The sequence below is a fragment of the Thermobia domestica genome, chromosome 7 (assembly GCF_964235325.1).
Source record: "Thermobia domestica chromosome 7, izTheDome1.hap1.1, whole genome shotgun sequence".
NCBI classification, from domain to species: Eukaryota; Metazoa; Arthropoda; class Insecta; order Zygentoma; family Lepismatidae; genus Thermobia; species Thermobia domestica.
Genome location: NC_137460.1, coordinates 11,181,516 through 11,205,746, shown reverse-complemented (window position 1 = coordinate 11,205,746; position 24,231 = coordinate 11,181,516). Strand labels below are relative to the sequence as shown.

Sequence of the window (24,231 nt, the reverse complement as noted above, 5' to 3'; positions counted from 1 at the left end):
CTCTTCAGGTCCAGTTTTATAGGTGATTTCTGGGTGGCTCGTTTCTCCTCGTTTTCCGTCGTACTGGCTTCGTGTCTTCCTGGTTACTTTATGCGTATCGTCTGCTTGTAGGCTGCTGATGATTGTAAACAATAGCATGTGTTGTAGGGATAACATATGCTCGCGCTGAAAGATGGAGTTCCTTACAATATTTTTCCAGTAATAGGTTCACTTACGCAATTGATTCCTTGAGACTTGCTTAGTTCAATTTCGCAGAAATCTAGTATGTATTAAGTCATTTAGTGAATATGGAAACAAAGTACTTACCTTAACGAGGGATAAAAGTGTACCTAACAAGGAATGTACTCATCAGAATAACTCCAAAAGTCCATAAATTAGAAATTACTGAAAAACTCTCTGAAAAATTGAGTTCAAATATGTAGATCAATTTTCAAACATAGCACTCACCTGCGATTTGTGTATGTTACTGAAGTACTATCACTTACTTATATCTTCGGAACTGATAAAAGTATTAAAGAATAATGAAACATATATATATCTCATTATTTTGTGTCGAATATTTTAAGTCAATACAAAACCGATTTCCCTATCCAATTACATAATTAATAGACAGGTTTGTATTTATTAAAAGAGAAAAGAGTCATTTTTAAATCTTAACTATTAGTCGTATTGGATAGGGACAATACTGTGGCTCCAAGCATGTACAGCATACATTGAACTTATTTATTTCTACAAGTTCGAGTCGAGATGAGTCGATTTGAAGATTAACACTCCTTTCAGCACTGAAGCTATATGAGATGGGAACTGCTTATTAACGTGGGATCCGAACCACATGAGCTCCCTCCAGCTATCGAACCCGGGTTTCCCACGCCAAAGGCGTGCACACTAACCGCTTAGTCACGAAGAAGCTCTTTCTACAAGTTCTTGCAAACAACAGAACACTCGATCATGAGTGGCATTTTATATTTACAAGTTGAATTTCAGGAGTGAGATTACATGTTATGGACGCCCCAAAGTTGTATAAAATACTAAGTAGATAATTTCTTCAATTAGAACTTTGATTACTTCTGTACATGATGTGGTGTGATGACAGCCAAGATCTTGAACCACAGTTTAATTATCACAATTTTGAAAGCAAACATTCACTTTGTCCTGCTCACTGTCACTTTTTTTTTTCCATCCAACTCATGACAACAATCTCATACATTAAAAAAAATGAAATGTCATTTTATTTACACATGAATTGTTTTAGTAATAACCTTACCACAACAGCAACTGTCGTAGTTAATCAAGCACAGTATGGAAGACAATCTTTTCCATAAATAGAAAGTCCACTAGATTTCTATTTGATCAACTGCTCTAATAGTTTACCATTTAACACAATGCTATATTGCTTTTAGGGAGTTTCCATTCCATGAACATTATTTTTGCATACTCAATACATAATTATGCGCGCAACATAATAGTGAACTCTATTATATTTTCATAGAGGACACCATAGTCTTATTAGAGCGTTGGATTCATGTACGCGTGGTCCCGAGTTCAATTCCCAGTTAATGCTTTCCAATTTTCGGCGTCCACAAAGCGTTTTGAGGCAAACTGGGGAGTTACATGGAAACAAGACATGACGGCCATTAGGTCTAGAAAGCTTCTGATGCGCCTGTTAGGGATGCTTGCCGTTAGGGTAAATATAATTCAGCCGGCCGCTAGCAGGTGGCGCTGGAGCAGGCTTAGGCTCACAAATGGGCCATTTGTTTGGTTTGGTTTATTATATTTTTATGCGGAAACTAATTACTTGAGAAAAATTAACGCTTGTTGATTGGTGAATATGACGTGCCAAAGGTGAAACATGTTAATCCCATCTGATGAGGTACTGTATTGACTTAACACATAATATGAAGTTAAAAGTGTTTTTGGATCAAAAGATCCAATATATTTCAGACAAAAATTTTCTTATATCTCGAGAACTACATATAGTGTAGCCAAATCAAAACTACCAATTTACTCAGTACGATGTGCTTATTCCGTAAAAAAATACGAAAACTCGATTTAAGGACCGTTCAAAAATTTTATGTCCCCTGATCCAAAAAATTCAATATATTTCATAGAATCAAACATTTTCTTGTTTTGCTTTTGCGATGGATGGTCAAGCAATTTCGTTATCTCCACTGTCAACTAAGTGTGAGATTCAAAAGCTCATATTTTTGGTTTAACTAGCAAACAATATGTCTGCTAGTTAAACAAAGCATAGGCCAGTGTACAGTGTATGCTTCGCTTTATTTTCCTGTAAATATGTTTACTTTTCTTATCTTGCATCTCTTTGGCCATTAAAGTTCTTTCTTTTGGCAACTGAAATAGAATATTTAATTCTCTCTTTCATTATAATTTTTATTTTATAAGTAAACGTAAAACATAACTGTTGTAACTTCCATATTTAGCTCATGTCTTTGGAACGGACCACAAACAAATGATGCACGAAGTGCTGGTAGAAACACATCGTACTTGACTTATCCCTAATATTGACCACAAAGTTTGCGGAAAACGCACCACATTATGCTGTAGGAAAAGTTGCTCATCCCAGGAACACATTCTATATTTTGCTTTACAGGAGCGAGTATATTTGTGAAAGACTAAAGAAAAAATATATCCCTGATAACTTCATATTTCAGCTTCATACTATAGAAGTTACAAGAAGATCCCACTGGTTAGAAGAATTCCAGTTTTTTTTTTTTTTTTTTTTTTTTTTTTTTTAACAGTGCTTATTTCTAAAAGCTAATAGTTAGTAATATTAGTGTAAAACTTTTCAAAATATATTATATTTTACGATTGTATATACCGTAAAATCATGACAAATTAGAAATATTAGCATTAGCATGTAGAAATGCATTAGCATGTATAATTCTAATATTTCTATTTCACGATATTTTAGAGCTTATTAAAAACATATTACAAGACTAGTAATTCTGAGAAACAGGCTTCTGTTCATTCCGTTCATTGGTATATACTGAGAACGTACCGAGGGAAGGAGATGATTGTACCTAAGGACAATCTTAAATCTAATGATAAGATTATTTTCAACGACTAACTTGTTTGTTAGACATCAATTGGTTTCAAGACCAATTTGTTTGTTACAAATAAGTGGTTTTCAAGACCAATTTGTTTGTTACAAATAAACGACAAAATATTATACAGAACTCATGGTATTTTCTATTAGAATTGCAATGTTTGCTTTATAAAATAACTCCAATAACAAGGGACACAATATGCGTATAAAAACAAATAATATTGCAGTTTTATTAGACTATTTGTTGAAAGAGCCTTCAATGGACACAAAGTTGGTGTCTTGGTTTCAACCTATATAGATATATATATATATTCATAAGATTATTATAACAAATTTTGATATTATATCCAAAGCATTGCCCCTTGGTACATAAAGACGCATGTCCCTTGGTATGACTACCGCCCAATTCATAAACAAATTCCAGTTCTAGTAAAAAGAAGTGCAAAACAAATTAAAATTGCCTAAATGTAGAAACAGTGGATAAACATCTTAAACATATCTCAGTATTTGATTATTACTTACAACAAGAAAAATAGTTACAAATGTCGAAACCAAAAATTACTTTTATATATGAAAAATATAAATGACATTCTCGCTAACTTCTTTCGTTGCTTTGTGCAGTTATTTCATGGTACACAAATCATTCTTGGAAAAATGACTTCATTGGTAGGAAGAAAGAAGTGTGTAGTAAATTCAGAAGGGGTGTAGGTGCCAAGTCCCCTGGTACGTACTGTCCCTGGGATGAGCAACTTCTCCTACTCCGAATATGAAGGTAGGATAGGCGACGTTCAATCTATATACATCGTACGTCTATGGTATACCTTACCGTTTGTGTTCCATTTTAACTCCAGCTAGCGCTATCAACTGCAATGTTTGTTCATGAAGGCAAAAGGACAAAGGAAAAGGGCCTTATGAACGTTTACTGAATTCATTGTGAGTTATATTTTGCAAGAATTAAGATAGCCTTCACACTAGGATCCTGTGTGCCGCTCGCGTGAGCTGCAGCTGCTAGCTTTACATTGTCTTAAATGTACGCCTTCACACACGCTCTTCGGTGCAAGTGAGCCGCGGCTCTGAGTTGCTATTAAGATCACCCTGCCAGTAGCTGGCTCGAGCAGGCTGCTGGCATTGAAGAAGTCTTATGAGAGCCCTTCACACGTGAGTATGAACTCAGTTGGAATGGAGAAAAGTGTATATATATATATTTGATGTTGAAAATTTTCTCATTTTGGTGCTATTCAGATGAAATGCACACTTTATACTATTACACAGTTCGTAGAAACGAAGATATAGACATCCTGAAATAATTGAAAAATTTTCTTTCATCTTCTCTCAGTTTAGGAATCGGACTTAAAATGAACATTCTTCCAGTCTTGATCGATTTATAGGATGAATCCATATTTTTCTATATCTTCTTTTCCCTTCTTTCTCGCAATTTATCCCCAAGATTAAAGCTTCAGCTTCTTCTGTCTCCAGTATGGCTACCATTTTCGTATCACGATCTTTTGAATGGCTCAGAAGTATTCAACAATGCCTTCACAATACAGATTCACATGAGCGGCTCACAAGATCCTAGTGTGAAGGCGACCTACCTACACTGAATATTAATTTTAAGTTTTCTCGTCCAAGCTCAAGCAGGACACAAAACTATACAGGTATGTATAAACTTCAGGTTTAAATAATGAAACTTATATAATTTAAGTACAGAAGTATTTATTTAAAAATTGGGTCATCCAAGCAACATGACACTAATTGGAAACACTACAAGGGTACAACTTATAAAATTTCTTTTTCACAGGGAACAAAAATAAACTATATCTCAAATTAAAATTGCTTTAACAGATAAAAGCAGTTGAATTTCTTCATTATCATTATTTTTAATAATATACATTATGTTAAGACAAACAAAAACATTGTTGTTTTTTTAAAAAACTCCAACAAACTCCAGAAATATAGTTCAATATATATATATTTATATATATACATATGTATTTTCAAATTTGGTTTAATAAATGTCAAATATCAGCAAATATGACGTATTTTTTCTCACCTACCAGCAGCATGAGATGTATATCTAGGCTATTCAATACACTCAAATAGGAAATAATTTTGGAACTTTCTTTCTCTCTCTCTCTCTATATATATATATATTTATATATAATATATACCTAACCATTTTTGTAGTTTTATTTTATTTTTTTTTCCTGTGATTTCATTGTCATTTGTATTGTTCTTGTTCTTATTGTATTTTTAATTTATTTCCGGCAAGAAGGGAGACGATACTTTATGTCTTAACGATAACACTGATGTACTCTGTGCTTCTTTCTGGAATGATTTTCCCACTCTACTCTATCAGTCGTTTTAAGTTAGACTTTTATTTATTTATTTATTTATTTTTTCACAAATTCCAGACAGAAGTCCAGATATACTGTATTGGCACCAAACTTACGTACAAAGTATGCTGCTTTTCCGTGAACAAGATGGTGGAGAAAAAAAAAAGATATAGTGAATATGTCTACTGATACATATATATATATAGTTATACTTAGATAACTTTTTTTTTTATTTTTGAGTATTTGTTATTATTATTTCAATATTTCGTAGAAGGAATAATACTTTTAAGAAAAATATTAATTTTTTCATGAATTAATTTCAAAATAACACAAGGTTCATTTTTTTGTTGTATAAATGCCAATTTTTGTTTGTTGTTTTTTTTTTTAGTAAAAGGTACACACACATATATATATATATACTATGCTGGCATTGAAATATTATATATTTATTTTTTTGCATTTTTTTTAATTAATAAAATGTTTTTCCCATTAACACCAAGCACTGTTAAAATACATATACAGCAAACTGGTATGTATGTATGTATATTTATTTATGTCACACAAGAGTTAGAAACAAGAACTGAACCATATTTCTGGAACATGAAAACAAAAAAAATATATATATATATTTGTGCATTATAAGACATGATATATAAATGACTAATCATTTATTTTGTATTTTTTTTCTTTATTTTCTTCTAAGTTTGTTCTTTTTTATTATTTTTTTTAACATATTTTCTTTTTGTTCACCTGCCAAAAATGATTGCAGTTATAAAGCTTGGGACGCAATTGAAATGGTCTTGAACCAAGACACAAAAGTCTGTCAAAAGTTAAAAAATATGAGAATTTGAAAGGGGGGTCAATGAAGAAGTGGAATCTCTTGAAAACTTCTCTTTTTTTATTACCTAACTCTACGATTTTTTTTTTAAATACATTCCAATTGTAAAAGGGTACATGCTGTTTTATATAGGTTTAAAGTTCAACTATCCCCTGTTAGAGTAATGAATTGTACCTGAACGAGATTTGGTGGTTGTAAATTTTAATTAAAAAGTCATTGTTTAATACTTCACCAGAATTTTTTGTTATTATTGTTATTATAATAGCTTATTTTTTTGTTTATCGTTTTAATAATCGTTGAGTGTCTTTTCTTTCTTTCTTTCTTTGGTTTGTTTCGTATAGTGTTTGATTGGTTAGTAGATTAATGGTAAACTTCTGCTGTGTTTTTTTCTTCAATTCAAATAATCTAAACACAGGTTGTCATGTGATTCGTGATTATTTAATAAGCTACAACTACAGACTGCGGAATTTTAGGTTCAAATGCATTTTTTTTCTTTCTTTACAAGCTTTGTTCGTTTGTTTCGAGTTTTTGAAGTTTCTTTTTCAGTACTGAGGCCATATGATATTTGGAGCTAAAATTTTATTTTGGATCCGAACCACATGCACTCAGATACACAACAAACGTGTTACTTAGACATTTGACAACTAGAAGTCCCTTACATTCGATATATGAGTCTAAACTGAATACCTTTGCAGTAAAGTAAGTTTTTATATTTTATTTTATTTTATTTTTCTTTTATTGTTTCAACATATAAAATTAATAAAGGCCCAATCTTTTAACCAAGGAAACTTAAAACTATACGGTTAAAAGTACAGTATTTTATGGTTCAAACTTCAATTACTGCAGACGGTTGATATACTTACCTTTTTTTTGTTCACTATAGTTAATACATGTATGTTCTGAAAGGAAGGGCATAAGAAACTTTATAATTGATACCTGTTCCAAGAACCAAATTAAAATTTTTTGGGGTCAGTTTCACACACACACACACACACATACACACACACATACATACATACATACATACATACATATATTCGTTTCTGGTTGATAGAATAAATTTACAATAATTTTAGATGCACTTTTAAAAAGCAAAATAAAACTATCTTGTTAACGTGGCAAAAAAAAAAAAAAAAAAAAAGTTGCATTTTGATAACCTAATGTTTAGCAGTAAAAGTATGGAAAAGAAAAAGTTTGCTTTTTTGGTAACTAAAAAAATTACCTTTTTAGAAACCTAATATTCCGCAGTAAAAAAAATCATGAACAATTAACTAAAAAAGTATTTTTTTTTGTGTGTGTTTATGAATGGGGGATACATTGTTTTTACCAAACGAACAGCATATTGTTATTACCATTACCATTAATAACTAGTATTAATATTGTTTAAAAGCAGGTAAATGGAGAGAAAGGTTGTTGTGTGCTTTTTTTTTTAAACTAGGACTTATCCTACATACATAGTATTAAACATAGCACGAATGCTTCATCACCATACAGAATAGCGGGAGTTAAAAATACAATCTCCACACATTTGGATTTTAACACACATGACCATTCACTATATATATATATATATATATATTTATAAATAAATATATATGTATATATCTTTTTTATAATTTATAAAATGTTTTGATTCTTTTTATGAAGATAAATAAAAACACACAATTCATATAAGGCATCTTTGTCACACATTATATATTGAAAAGTTATAGCACAAAAGCTTTGAGAAAAAAACTAGCTTTTTTTCCATTGTTACAGGACCTGTCAAACCAGCCTTTGATAAGATGACTAGATTAAGCTACCTTATATATATATATTTATATATATATATATATATATATTTGTATTTTTAAATATATATATGTATTGAACCAGTTCACAAAGATAGTTGAAATGCTTTTTTTTATATACATTTTTTTTTAATTACAGCAATAGTGTACCCCTTTAAAATCAGACAATGCAGATCTCTTGGAAAGATGAGTAGAAAATTGGATGTTTATCCATTACCTTTTATATATATATATAATCTTTTTTTCTGCAGTTCAATAAATGTAAAGAAAAAGTCAACCACGATCAGTCTATAATTCAGCATTAACATTTGGAATGAAAACATTGATTCAATCTATTGGCCTCAATTATTATTATTATTATTATTATTATTATTTATTATTTATTATTATTGTTATTTTTTATAAAGCATTCAATTTTTCTTTTCTTTCAAATAATCCACATTTTATGGTTCAGATACTATTTTTTTCCTCTTTTTTTAGGCCTCAACACAAACAATTCCACTCACAAGAGATAATATATATATATATATATATTTTATGTCAGATTCATCAAACATTTGCATATTTCTTTTTTTTTTTTTTTTTTTACATACACAGAAAAAAACTCTTAACCAGACTTGGTCATAAGCTCTCTTTTCTTTCCACTCAACATCATACCTGGTTTATTTTTTTTTTTTTAATATTCAAAGATGGTGTGAATTTTTTTGGTTGTTTTTTTTTTACATGTGAATAAATAATCTAAAGCTGAAAGTCAACTAGATGCATTCATCAAGGTTATGTGACTCCTCCTCTTCTTCTTGTTTTTCAATCTTCAGTTCTTCTATTTACAGCAAATTGTTTTGCACTTCTCTTGAAAAAAAGTGCAAGGCATCGGACCTACAACGTAGCACAGAACTTCAGGATTGGCAAAATTATATATATATTTTTTACAACTTTTTTTTTTTTTTTTTTGAACAGTGAGCACCAATGAGATTGCCTGTCTCTTTCTTTGCCATGGTTTTGCTTGCTCATTTTTTTTTCTATCACAGATAAAAAAAACGCACATACTGTAAAGCACTTGAGGGGGTAGTAATTTGAGGGAGGAAGGGGAAATGCCTCTTTGCACCAGGTTGACCTAAATGAATGAAGACTAAATCTGGCAGTATTCCTGGTATGAAGGATGCTGTCCTCACAGCCTCGCAATTGTGCCCCTTCCCCCTTAGTATCCCCATCTACAGTTCGGGGAAACTTGCTCACTTTATTTGTAATAAAACTGTTTTGATAAGAAGAATAACATTTCCTGATTGGCTAGCACCAATCGTCTTCATCAGAGTCACTATGCCTAAGTCCTGCTCTTCGTTGATCACTAATTTCCCTTCTCTCTCTCAAGCGCTCTCGCTCACGCTGTCCTGGTTTATAACCGTTCGGCACTGGTGAAGGTAACTGTCTACCACCACTTCCTCGGCCTATTGCCATTGCTTGTTCGAAACTAAGAGGTTCCTCGTACCTTGCTAACCGTTCACTATATGGCAGTTCACGGTCATGGGGGACTAAAGGGGGCCGTCGTATAGGAGGACGACTGGATGAGGGTCCTCGCATATGCGGAGGTGGGAGGGATTGATGCGAATGGGGAAAGGGGGGCGATTGCCGTTCTCTAAAACTAGAGGCCATGTCCATGTCAGGCACCGGCATGTCTGGTTTCGGTCCATGTGTGGGAGAGGCATTCAACTTGGGAAAATTTATATTCGAGGGTGGTTTATTTGCGAGAACTGTAGGGGATCTGTTCAAATGAGGAAAATTAACAGGTTGAGACAGATGCAGCGTCGAAGGCTTGTTGGGCGTTGGAGGCAGTCGTCTTCCAGCTCCGCGCCGCGTCGGCAGCATTGGATAGCTATGCTGGTTTGGTCGACGTGGTATGGGCGATGGGCTCCGCGATCTATCCTCCAGCCTGGTGGTGCAGTACTCGTGTCGGTAGCGTCTCGGGCTTGGGCTTCGAGGCCTGGCGTCCAAGTGAGTCGTCATGAAGCGGTCTGGACTATTGGAGGCTGATCGAAATCCTGGAGTAGGAGAAAGTCCTCTCAATCGCCGTGGCACAGCTCGTCTATTTGGACTTCGGCCGCGCACAGGAGACAGGAAAAACTTATCTCCTCGCAGTTTTGCTGTGAAAAGACACACACACACCCTCAGCCAACTGAGGTTTTCATTACTACAACTAATTAGGCCTTGAATAGAACTACGTGAGCCATGCTTTCACCTATTCTTACGTTACGTTTTCTGGTACTTACATGCAAGAAAGAATATGCTGAAACAATGCTAATTATAATAGTAATAATGATAGTGAGAAACTTGGTTGCCCAAAGCCATCATTGCAAGGTTTAGAAAACTATTTGTTTTTACATTCATAACATTATCAAGGAATGGCATGAAATTAAGGTGAGATTTTCAAGCTTGTTTTTCTTGTAGATTGAAACTTAGCAAAGCCAAATTGTAGAAACCTTTTTACATTCTTAGTCCAAGACGTTGCGAATATTATTCATGCTTTTAAATTTCCGATTAAATGAAGTTCTAAACAAATTATGGGTTTTTAATTAACTATTTTACATTTAAGGAAGTCTTTTATGTAAATGAATAAAAGCTGGTATTTAAGGAAATTAATAATTGACTTTATCGATTTTTAGTACAAAAACGATCAGAATTGAAGGAGCTTTTTTTTTTTTTTTTGTTTTACTTATTATTGACTATTTTAACGAGAAAAATTTAAAAACTACTAAGTCGGTCAATTTCAGTTAAATTACTGTCAATTTCTATGACTTTGGTTGAACCAATGATCAAACATATTTCTTTTGTCATTGGGAGAAAATATTCAACAGCTATTAAAAAGATTATGAGGAAAATACGACAGACCAACGGAAAGCAATATGTTCTAACACATTTATTATAGTACGGTCATTGAAATTAAGGTAATTAAATTGTATGGATAACAATCAACATATGTTTTCTTTTTATTATGAAACAAAAACAATGTATTTAAAATCCTGTATACCAGTATACCGACATTCCTGCCAATTGAGTGAATAATTAATACTATAAAACTTTGTTACCAGCAAAAATGAAAAAAAAAAAAAAAAAAACATAAATAACAAATTCACCAACTTCCGATTATATACTAAGAAACGACTCTACATCTCATGATTGTGCCATAGAAACTATTTAAAAAGAGAAAGAGAGAGACAAATTACGAAATGAAATGAAATCTGTAAGTTTTGCGTCCCACGATTATGACGGCTAGGCTAAAAAAGACTGTGATGATTAGGAAATAATGGAATGAAGAAAGTGGGAAGAAACGAGAGAACCCACGCACATAGTGTATGTCCACCACAAAGCTCACTTGGTGCAGAAGACAAATTATGATAATGAAATGAACACAAATTATTAGAAACAAACACTCGTGTCCTAGGTGGATCTCCAAACTGGCACTGACACGTTTTGTATTTTATTAACCTAGAACTTGAGACCACATTAATCCACAGCTAATTAAGTTTAAAGGTAAAGATAAGAGTAGCTGAAGATCAAGAAGAAGGTAGTCGGAAAAATCTTAAAATTAAGAAATAGTAATAAATCCATGATACTAAGCAAAACTATTATTCTATACATTAGGATGATCATGAAAACAAATAATAAATTATAAATTAAGGCTTTGTCCACGATTTATCTCTTTAATCTTTGTCCATTATTTAACTCTTTAACCTCTGTTCCACGATTTAATTCTTTAATGTTTGTTGCACGATTTAACTCTTTAACCTTTGTTGCACGATTTAACTCTTTAACCTTTGTTGCACGATTTAACTCTTTAACCTTTGTTCCACGATTTAACTCTAACCTTTGTCCACGATTTAACTCTTTAACCTTTGTTCCACGATTTAACTCTTTAACCTTTGTTTACGATTTAACTCTTTAACCTTTGTTCCACGATTTAACTCTTTAACCTTTGTCCACGATTTGACTCTTCAACCTTTGTCCACGATTTAACTATTTAACCTAAAGAAGACAGGTGATAAACGTAAGTGATAGGTTATGGACGAAGATGAGAAATTAGAAAATGAGAAATTGCCGGAAAAGCTTGCAAATACAATATTATCCATTACAATGTTCTGGGATTGAATCAGAGAATCCTTGCACTTCGATCATTAAGCCACCATGTGTCCAGAAGTAAAGTTGTTAAGTTGATGAAGTTGAGACTCCAGAAATGGTGTTAGTTTGAAACTGATTGAAATTTTGACAAAATGTCTACCTCTATGCACTGGCACTCGAAGAAGAAATAAGCCATAATTACAGTGTCTAATAAAACTTTGCGGGAAACAACATTATAACGTAATACTGAACCGAAACATGACAAATATGAAGATGATGGCCGTAATACGCAATAAACTAAGAGGACTCATGTGTAAAATGATGATCTTAAAGAAAAGCAAATCCTGAAATTCCATTTGATATGGACATATCTTTTTAAATACCGAGTATATCAAATATGTGACTATAAAGAGAAAATATCTACTGCAAATAGAAAAATAATGGTCCTATAGTGGGAGTCCATAATTATGATAATCGTGAAAAGAATTGCTACGACATAAACTAAAATATAGTTGAAACTGTTCGAGAGTTTATTACTATGATAATACATAGATAATTTTATAATTAAGTATCGCTTTAAAGTAGTTTTAAAGAGTGATAATGAAGGTTAGTACTAAGCCCAAATTAGCCGATTTTCCTGTCAGGGCCCACATATCTCTTTGCTTTCTGTGTAATTTTGGAATAGATCGTAAAATACATTATTATTTGGATACAATTTTAGAACAAATGTAAGAATATAGTTGAATGAATATAATATTTACGATACAAATTAAACTTTCTCACGACAAAATGAATATATAGTCAATATATTAGTTATGAATACATTCGTTACTTCTTAAATAAACATGGGAACATTTAATTTGTATCGTGAATATTATATTAATTCCACTAGGTCAAGTTATTTCGGAAATTCAATTCAAATTAACTGTTTTCATTAAGTCATTTTAATTTTATTCAAGAAAAACATATATTATTAGATCGGTGCAACATCTGGAGTTTTCGTGAACTTCTTGACTTTTTTTTTAATGTTAGTTTATGTAAAACTTACCAAAGTAATACTTGGTAAACGTATTTTCTTCACTTAGAGATAAGATGAGCAATACAAAATGGTATCCTGCATATTCATATGAAGAAGAAATTTATATATAGTTTAACGTTTCGATATCATAGAAATATCTTCATCAAACAAAATATACTGCTATAGTATCGAAACGTTACAAATAGATATACTGTATTTTATTTCAATGTGTGCGTGAATCTTCTTCAGAATTAGTATATTATTTATTATGATATGCTCACAAGAACAAATACCGGTAGTTATTCAATAACAAAACGAGACATACGAAATGTAATTGAATGACTACATTGGTAGGATACTAGGATGGTTATATGAAATAGTGAAGTACTTAAACGTAATTTATGGTCAATAGTAATATTTCTATAGGCAATATCTGATTATTTCCAACTTGGGGAAGATTCTACTTTAGCTTCGGGAACACGGTAGTTTAGTGGATAGAGTGTTAAGACTTATGTCTGTGTGGTCCCGGCCAAGGGCGCCGATCCTGAGGGGGCCGAGGGGGCCCGAGCCTTCCCCAAAGCTCATGTGGGCCCCCTCACATTGTATTTATGAATATCCAATATTTGGTATAGTTTGAATGCAATTTGTCCTAAAATCCTCATATATCACTTTTGCATCTGGATGCCCCCCCCAAATTTACAGAGAAATCGGCGCCCTTGGTCCCGGCCGATGGTTCTCAATTTTTGGTGTCCACCCAGCGTCGTGAGGCAAACTGGGGAGTCACGTAACACGTGACGGCCACTAAGTCTAGAAAGCGCCTGATATGTCTGTTAGGCACAGGGCATCGCAGCACGCTGATCATGTGTTAGTCGCTAGACTCAACGTAGTTCAGCAGGTTGCTAGTAGATGGCGCTGGAGCAGGCTTAGGCTCATAAAATGGGTTGTTACTCCAAGTTTTTTTTTTTTTTTTTTTTTTTTTTTTTTTTTTTTTTTTGTACTTTAGCTTCTCCCAGATGAAAGTTCTAACTTCTTGTACACGAAAAACTTGCCTTTGCTAATAAATTTCCACACGTATACAGGTGGTTCACTATTGCATAAGGTCATCCATCCTGATATTTTTTTGGGGGGGGATATTTTCGTATATCTTCAGATTGTTTAGTTAAAAAAAAAAAAAAAAGACACACTCAAATACAAAGGTTAATATGACAAATATGACGTGGAAAAGACATTCAGAAAATATTAATTTCAGGAAAGCGTGTTGCAAAGAATTCATAGTTGCAATAGATACGTTGATTCGTATTGCAATTAGCTAACTCTATCAATTGAATACTAAGACATTCATTTTTAATTTTTGTTCTAACGAGATTCAGAGAAAATGTTACTAAAATAATGTAGAGAAATCTTTTAAAGAATTCCTTTTTCACACCTAATCTTTCTTGAAGATCGCGTTTCTTTGACACAATTCGTGCTTTGTGCAGTTTCCACTTCTATTTTGTATTTAAAAAATGGGCATAAATCTCACCTTAACGTATTTTATGTATGTATATGGTTAGAAATTTCTACAGATCAATTCTATATATATACAGAAGATGTATAGATACGTATATTTATATAAAATGCATGGCATGTTTTACACTTAGTGCAAAAAAAAAAAAATGTTCATTTCAGTCTTTATGTATATAAAAAAGGTCAATACATTCGTCTACACAGCAGAGCGAGAAAACTGTCATAATATGGAATATAGAAGCATTACTTATTATGGAAGATGCATGTATACGAAAATCCATGGAAACTAAACAATACAGTATTATATAATCTACTGCTCGACCTCTAGAGAAAAGTTTAAAAAAAACCAAAGTACATAAACTTGCTGTATAAAGATCATAATGAAAACTGATATCTTCTTTAATATTTTCACATGCCTCTACATTGGTTAATTCTTCCCAATCATTTGACTTTCCAATACAATAATCAGGAAAAGTATATGTTTGAATTTCAATTCTAGATATTTTTATTTTATTTTAAAGAAAAAGTAATTAATAAAAAGTAAGTTAGTTTCAGCTAAATTTATATTTATTTTTTTTAAAAAAAAACTTTGCTTTTTGCAATTTAACTTGATAAATAATATATACGTGTAGTAAATAATAATCAATTATTATTATTATTATTATTATTATTATTATTATTATTATTATTATTATTATTATTATTATTATTATTATTATTATTATTATTATTATTATTATTATTATTATTATTATTTTATGATGTTAAAGGTTAGAATACATATCTGAGGTGTATTATGGATACCTGAATGATATTTGGATATATTTCAAAAATATTGAGAAGTGTGACGTAATTAGGACAGGAATCTAGCAACTCAATGCTGATCTAGCTCAGTGGGTAGGGTCGCCTTTTATGTATAAAAAAGCTGAAGAGCCCTACATTTATGGGATGCACTTTACTAAGAAAGAAAACTAATCTTTAAATATCATTATGTGTAATAAAATTTGTATATATATATATATATATATATATACAGGGTGTTACAAAAATATGTCATAATATTTTGGGAACAGATTTCTCACATCAAAATAAGAAAAAAAGTTCATATGAACCTAAGCTCAAAAGTGGATAGTTTCGGAGTTATAGGGTGCCGAAAACGTGAAACACGTGAATTTTAGAAGTTCACAGCTCCACTATTATGAGACTTATCGTAGTCGAGTCACAACATCACAGAGGAACTGATATGAGAACTATCCAAATATTTGTGTTTTAGAATACTCCAGTACTTGCACATGAATTTTTAGAGAGGTAGGTGGAGAGTGATCAAGTACTCCCAAACAGCCTCTCTAAATATGATTCTACAAGTACCGGAGGTTCTGAAAGATGGATATTTGGACAGTTCACATAGTAGTTCCTCAATGATGTCTTGACCTGACTATGATCGATCCTATACTAGTGGAATTATGGACCTTTAAAGTTCATTTTTCACGTTTTCGGCACCCTATAACTACGAAACTATGCACTTCCGACTACAGGTCCATATGAACTTTTTTTTCTTATTTTGATGTGAGAATTCTATTCCCAAAATATTGTGAGAAGTTTTTGTAACACCTTGTATATATATATATATATATATATTAGTAGACTTAGTAACTTTCATTAGTACACTTAGACTTAATGCAAATTCGTGTGATTTTTTTAGTGATAGCACTAGTGGTCTGAAATAATTAAGAAATGAGAAATTGAAAGGAAACACAAATATTGTTATAGTCCTTGGATTTGATCAGGGTAATATTCTCTACACAGTGATAATTAAAGACACCTTAATTTTATTCAGCACTGAATTATTGTCTTATTCAAGAAATCTATAATGAAATTTATTATTTATATTCCAACTAAAATTATTGACTTTACATTTAAACCAGCAATTATACTTTTAATTGGTTACTTATTTTTCATAGAAATATTGTCATGTCCGTCTAAGAAACACCATTTAGATAAATCTTTATTTAATTCAATAATTCATGAAGTACGAAGAAATAAAATGTTTTAACATTATTAAATGGATTATTATTAAATAGATTATTAAATGTATAAAAATAAAGTTTTAAGTATGTTATATGATTATTGTAATTCCTTTTTTCTAACTTTCCATTCTTTATGTTGTATATATACAGTATATAAAAATTTGCTGTGAAGTACACATTCTTTACACCCGGACAGAATAATTAATGGCTTTTTAATAGTATACAATACTCTTCACCGGCGTAACAGTAGGGCCTTGCAAGGCTTCGGTCTGTCGTGTATTGGGGTCCACAGAATCTCCTCTTTTCTGAATGAGAAAGGTAAGATTATGTATTGCGTTTGTTTTATAGGATAGTCAATAAATGCCCATTGTAGGTAGAACAAAGGAATTATCGAAAAAAGCAAATTGGGTAATTCCACATTTTAGTTTCATGCAGTTGTGACGGACATATTGTCTCAAAAACCAACTAATATCAGCGAAATTTTTTCGCCTTTCTCTTGTGTATATTACTTCCCTTTCTCTCAGTGTTGCCATATGTATCAGCCATGAAATCAGGAGATTCCAACATGAGAATCCAGCAAGTATATCTATTATGAAAGTAAATCTTAAATGTGGATGTATAAAACTACAATAAACATTATTTTAAAATATTAACAATTTATCTGTTAACAGACTGATGATACGACCTAGTAATGATAAACATTATATTAACTTCCATTTTTGTTTGCTTTTATGTCACAATTACTTGCTATTCATTTAGTTCCTATAAATTTTTTATTATAGTTTTAGGGGGGACTGAAATTTATATTTTGCGGCCAAACTCGAGTTTCTTCCTTCTCCCCCCTCTCAATGGATTCTTAGAAATTCGAGAGATAGCTAAATCTCTTTCTCACACTCGAAAACAATAAATTCATCCATTTCATAAATACCATTAATCCCAGTCCGAGATAAGTTTACCCAAAATTTGTCCCTGCATGCTGCCTAAAATCGAGGTCTAACTACGTAAATCATATAGTAGTTGTTAGTGACCATTAGCTACATGAAATAATCAATGTATTTAACTGTGTGTGAGATTGGAATTTCTACAATTTATACATTTAATAAATACCAGTAAAATCGGAGAATATTTCCAGTGCACAAACACGTGATAAAATTTTCTACTTCGTAACGGTTTTGCAAGAGGAACACTTTTAACGTTTTTTTCTTACATAACTTGAAAGTGTGAGATGAAATGGTATATATTTTCGTTTTAAAGAATATTTTTATACTACTCGTAAGATTTTTCAGAGTGAAAAATTCGTCCAACTTGTCATAAGTTTAGTAACATAGAAGAATAATACATACTGAAGAATGGCGAGATACGCCTTTGAAACAGGTTGTGTTTTTTTTTAAAAAAATAATAGCAGAATGTTACTACAAAATACCTTTTTCTTTTTAAATATGTGAATCATTTTCTCACATCTTAATCATCCTGAAATTACAACGAAGATACTATGGGAAGTTCCTTTGAAATTAGTTTAGCAGTTTTTGAGTTAAATAAAAATATTAGTTTCACTATAGATATAAAGCATTGCTTTCTAACTGGTGTGTCGCGCAATCCCATAGGGTCTGTCACTAAATTTTTGAGTTTATAAATCATGAAGCGTTTAATAATTCGTAACAATTCGTTACAAACAAATTTTGAGGCTGAATGTCCTAATGAACGCCTCTAACAGCAATAACAATGCTCAGCGTTACATAGAGTTAATAATTTATAGGAACGTATAGTCTTACATATTAATAATTTATACTGTTATTAATAGAAAATAAACAAACGAGAATGTCGCGATATCGTAGGTGTACAGTAAAGTTATTCTGTTCAATTCCATTCCAAAGTTATGTTGAATCATCTGGTTTGCCTTATTTTGCATATTTCTTTCAAACTGAGTTTTTTTTTTTTTTTTATTTATTTTTTTAAGCAACGCCAACTACTGGACAATATGCTGCAAAGTGTGTACCATTGTTTGGTGTACCAAGCAAACCAAAATAGGTTGGGATTTATAATTTTGACAATATATAGTAATATTAGTGTAGAGTTTGAATTTCTATGTTCAAAACACTTTAAAAATATGCACGCCCTTAAAATGGAAGAAAATGACCTAAAATATGACAGAATGATTCACAAAAATAAATAAATATTTAACAAGAATTCCGAAGAATATCAAGTATTAAGAAGTTTACAAAGTTATTTTCTTTTCCTGAAAAAATATGTTAATGCTTTCAAAGACCGATCACAGTACATTGCTAACCCCCTAACAGAAATTATGAATGGCTCTCCGTCGTTGTCAATGCAGCCAGGTATATTTCTGAGTAATAAATGATGCTCACTAAAAATACGATCAAACTTTTGTTTTTATATCACTTTGGACCCAAATATGGTTCAAATATAGCTAAAACTAAAATGTGGTTCAAATATACATTTCTATGACCAATATAAAGAGTAGTTTCGTGTTCACAAAAGTTAAAAATGTCTTTAATTAGATATGTGAAAAAATGCCAGGATAAAAATATGAACATGTCATAGAAATCCAACCCTTAGTAATCAGTAATTAGTATTAGTAATATTAGTTATATTAATTTTGATCCCAAATGATAAAAAATATAATCTAATTTGTGCTGTATAATTTTTTTGAATTTTAACAAAAAGTATCGAAAGCGCCGCTGAATGGTGCATCAATTATGTTTTCTGAGTCAACCAGGTAAGAAAATGCGTGCAACTCTGCCCCTGTTGTTTGTTTTATATGAGATATCGAATAAAGTTATGTTTTCTCTGAGTAGTTTTGCATAATTGACGAAATATTTTTAATAGCCGATAGTTGAAGAAAATAATGCCGATTCGATATAACTTCAGAATGGAAAACTGAGCGTAGATCTGAGTAGGTCATAAAAAGCTCTATCGGATGACGCCTAGGGTGTTTCATTTTTTGTGCTAATTCTCCCTACCCTTCCTGGTCAAGCGTGGGTTATGACAATACTATATACATACAACAAAACATCCGGGCGCCACAGCTCACGAAAAAAAAATGACCATCGGTTTTGCGTTCTTCCAATGTCAGTGCCAACGATGCACTGTTTCAATAATATATCTCTTATTAAATGCTAAGACCGTATTCAATAACAATATTGTCAAACAATGGGTAAAACTACTGGAACTTGCAAAACCAAGAGTTAACCTAAAAGTGATCCACTTTATGGAAAGTAGGTTGACAACTTTTCAACCTACTGACCCACAACTGTGGTAGGCTGACCCACAACAAATGCTGACTTTTGATATTTGGTGGGTTCTTAAAGAATTAAATATGCTTGTATGTAACAGAATAGTTTCCCACTTTAAAGGTTACATAGTTTTATTATCACAATTTTATCCATTAGTAGATCTAGTGATAATATTATTATAAACCTGTTGATTATATTATTATATTATGATGTAAAATTTGCAATCAACAAGAAAAGAAAGTTATTTCTTGACAAAATATAAACCAATTAATTAGCAAGCAAATTTTAATTAGAAAAATAATTAAAGTTATCTTTATGAGCTGTCATTATGTTAACGCCTACGTGTTTACTTTAATATATTACTTCGGTAAATAGAAATTGTATTAATCAATTGATTGTAAGTGGAATTTAAAAAGTTAATTAAAGAAATAAAATTTTAACGGTTGCATGTTTTATTTCTTCTTCTTGAAGCTTTTAATTCTACTGTATATATATATATATAGTTTTATATCCTAAAGTTTTACCAGTGTTTATTCACAATCGTTCTGTGTTTAACTTTGCAAATCAATACTGCAAATATTGCAAAATATAATTATCTAATAAGATTCTTATGGACACACGAAACGATTACGTACGAAAACAGTCAATTTTAACATGGTGTTTCTATTTTCTAATGATAACAATGATTTTTAAATGTGTAAAATGAGATATTTTCTTCAAACACTCCAGAAACACTGATTATAGTGCTAATATAAAGTTTGATTTCTTAGTCCAGAACTTGTCGGAAATATAAATAAATTTGTAGGAAACAAATCGAAATAATTTTTTTTTTTCACTGAAAATGTCAGTTTTTGTCTCTGTATGTAAATGTAAAATTTCTTTAAAATTTTAATCGACTGAGTATATAATATAAATAAATCATGGAAGCATAGCAGTTATGTTTCACGAGGAGTATAGTATTAATTTACCGATGAACGGAGATTTGAATATCGGAATTTGAACAAGTAAGCGACACGATCTTCTGAAACACCATTATTTATAAATTAGTAAAACAATTTACCATCCTTTAGTCAATAGTTTGGCAGTGCTGATTATGACGCAGTACTGTAATTACATCATTAAACAATTAAAAGATCTGATTATTTATTTGTAGTATATTTCACGACAGATTAAAAAAAAAAAAAAAAAAAAAAAAAAACCGAAACTGTAAACTGAAATAAAGGTTTTAATTAACATTCAGTATGCTGTTTTGGCACACGACAAAATACTAATATTTAGTTTTTTTGTGTATTAGAATAGTAGGCCTGTTAAAATTTTTGCTAACCCTAAATACCGTAGTAAATGATATGTTTTCAAGATGTTTTTTTTTTTAGCCAGTTCGACAAGTAGCGGGATTTTGTCATCAATTGATGTGCTATTTTTCGTTTTTCTTTTTTTTTTTATTTTTGAAAATGTGACTTTCAATAAACACATGACAGTTCACATCCTATTACGTACTGTGATGTTAAAATTTATACTTTAACTAACCTTAATATTAAAAAAAAAAAAAAAAAAAAATCGGTGTTCCGTGCGTTTTTTATTAATTTTTATTTCAACTTACATTTCAAAGACACTGATTATATTCATCGTTAGAATTTTATCAATGTCAGGAATTTAATTGTTACAGTTTCATTTTTAAAATTTTAAATCAAATATGGTTATAATTCATGGTTTCATTCAAAATTTATAATATAACAATTTCATTATTGAATATAATTCTTCTCGGGCAACCAACCAGGTGAATTCTACGTTGTCCAACGCTTCGAGAACCGACAACATTGTTCCCGTCTTCCGGACATGTTGAATGACGTAGAATAAGTAAATCTTTCCTGATCTTTCACGAAGAGTATAACCCTAATATTCATCATAATTTGTATTGTATATTTATTTAGTTTATCATGTAAACACTTCAACAGCTCCTCTTATTTAGATGACGAGTTTTTCTTTCAATTCCAGGTAGCTGTACATTCGCCGAAAAAAAAATGTCGTTTACCCAGCATACCACATCATTCATTATTTTTTCTTTGCCGTAATTTATTAAGTTATAACGATAACGTGTGTACGTTACTATAGACTATAGTCTGTAACGTATATCATTTTCTTGTATGGCCAGATCTGCCTATTTATGTTATTTAGTTTGGGCCAGATATGAACATCTAGGCTTTTTACAGGTAATTTAGAACATCAAAGGTGCGCCATTGTGAATGTGTGCATATTCGTTTATAAAGAAGACATTTTGTAAAAATTAAGAAGGTAAATGTTAAAGTACTTTCGAAAAATACATGAATTCGAATATATCGTATTACGTCTTATATCATTTTGAACAGTTAATTAGTGAACTACGTTTAAGTAATTCTTTATTACATCAAAAACGAACTTAAGGCAAATATATAACAAAGTGTGAATTAAATGAATTTAACGTTACAAAGTACATACATTTATTTATATAAATTTAAAGAAAATTTAATTCAGTGAAGTTTTGCTATAAATCTTGCACTTTTAATTTGTTCTTGTAATATTATCAAGCTTAATTTTTTGTTATAGTGTGAATTAGAAGTCCCTAAATTAAAAATGTTTTATTTGTTGCATTCGAACTCGATTTATGTTTTAGAATATAATAGTATTTTTTTTTCTGTGAATAAAATAATGTTCACTAGAACTTGCTTAAATTCTTTAGTGTAAATTTCATAAAACTGAAAAGAGCATTTTTTATTACTACTTTTTAATACAAATTGGAAAGTCATATATTGTGGAAGTAGAGAAAGAGTTAACTCTATGGCAAACAGCAAAAAGGACCAAAAAAACCACTGGAAAAATCTGCACAGCTAGAGTTATTGTTCCATGACAAATAAGGAAAATGGAGTTATAATAATTTTAAATAATGCAAAAAAATAAATAATGGAAATAATAATTGTAAAGAAAATATGGTACTGATAAAGCAAATATTATGGCTTTCGCATTCCAATACACAAAGAACTATGTTTAAGAAAATGATTAGGCCTACAATACGTTAGTAAATGGAAATTTTGACAGTCATTTGACATTCAAATAACTAATAGATACCAGGTGTGTGTGTTCTATTCGCACTGCAAATCTGCGCTCTGTTAAAATAAAATTGCTATAATACTTACATATACACAGTATATGTCACTGACAACTTGGATTTTTTCTTAAAGTTTCCACAAAGAAATTTGAAATATACAGCAAAGATTTCGCGTATATTTTTCAATCTCTTTGTAGCATGTCTTTTTATGTCTTTAAAAATAATAATAAAAAAAATCAAGATTTTGTCAAATTCATATGTACAATCTTCTGTCACAGTAACCATAACGAATTTTCGAACAAGTGATTCAGTTCAATTCAACCGAATATTTAATGCACAATTTCGACATCATTGAAATATAAAATTGAAATACTTAATAGACCAAGAGTGACGAATTATTATTAGATGTTAATCAATAATGACCACATACAACTAAGTATATCCAATGTCTAGCAAACGCACGAAATTATTTACTGAATTTCAATAGATTTTACTAATTTACAGAAGAATAACATTCTCATTACGTCAAAATAATAAAACTGGAATCTAGAATGGCCGATTGTTTTGGAAGCTCTGTCTTCAGTTCGTGACAAGTTACAATTGGGCATATTTGTATGCAGTTTTGCTAGCATATAATATTAGTTCTGTGTTATCATGTTGACTTGTTTTTTTGTTTGTTTGTTTGTTTGTTTTTTTTTTTCATTTTGTAAGACAAGCAAAAAAGTTAATATTTCTCCGAACCAGATAGTTGTGAATATTAAATTTGATATAAAACAAAAGGGCGCTGGAAAATTTACTGAAATTTCAAAAATATATCCTAGAAGCCACCTGATGTAGCTCAGCATAATGTTTGTGCCAAAAATGCTTTGCAGAATTAATATTTTTTTTTTTAAAATTACACTTTTGGTTTGAGAAATAAAGCTATAGAAGTAGCAACATTTATAACAAATCTTTTTTGTTTTTCACTGTATATTTCTTGAGAGATACGTTTTAACTAAGATTATACTTCAATTTCTATTGCTTATAATAGAAAATGTTGAAATATTTTATGTCGAACGTTCATTTTTTAAATTTGTCCGAAAATTCTACTTAAGAGATATACAATGTCAGTCTAATATAATATATTTTCATATTATTTTCATTTTATTTTCATATTATTTTTATGTTCCATGTTGTTACTAACAAAAATAAGTGAAAAATATGAAATAT

The 24,231-nt window shown here is 30.9% G+C and overlaps 1 protein-coding gene across 15 annotated transcripts in view; it reads right to left on the bottom strand.

Moving 5' to 3' along the window:
- Positions 1-4,760: 4,760 nt before the first annotated feature.
- cac (calcium voltage-gated channel subunit cacophony) overlaps positions 4,761-24,231 on the bottom strand; it is a 1,271,727-nt gene continuing 1,252,256 nt past the window's right edge. For 13 of the 15 annotated variants that reach the window (XM_081764099.1, XM_081764105.1, XM_081764112.1 and 10 more), the window contains one exon: positions 4,761-10,163. In XM_081764099.1, the coding sequence (XP_081620225.1) occupies positions 9,313-10,163 (851 nt within the window). In that variant the 3' untranslated portion in view covers positions 4,761-9,312. The remainder of the gene's footprint in view (positions 10,164-24,231) is intronic. The other 2 variants (XM_081764109.1, XM_081764110.1) reach the window with 1 other exon arrangement.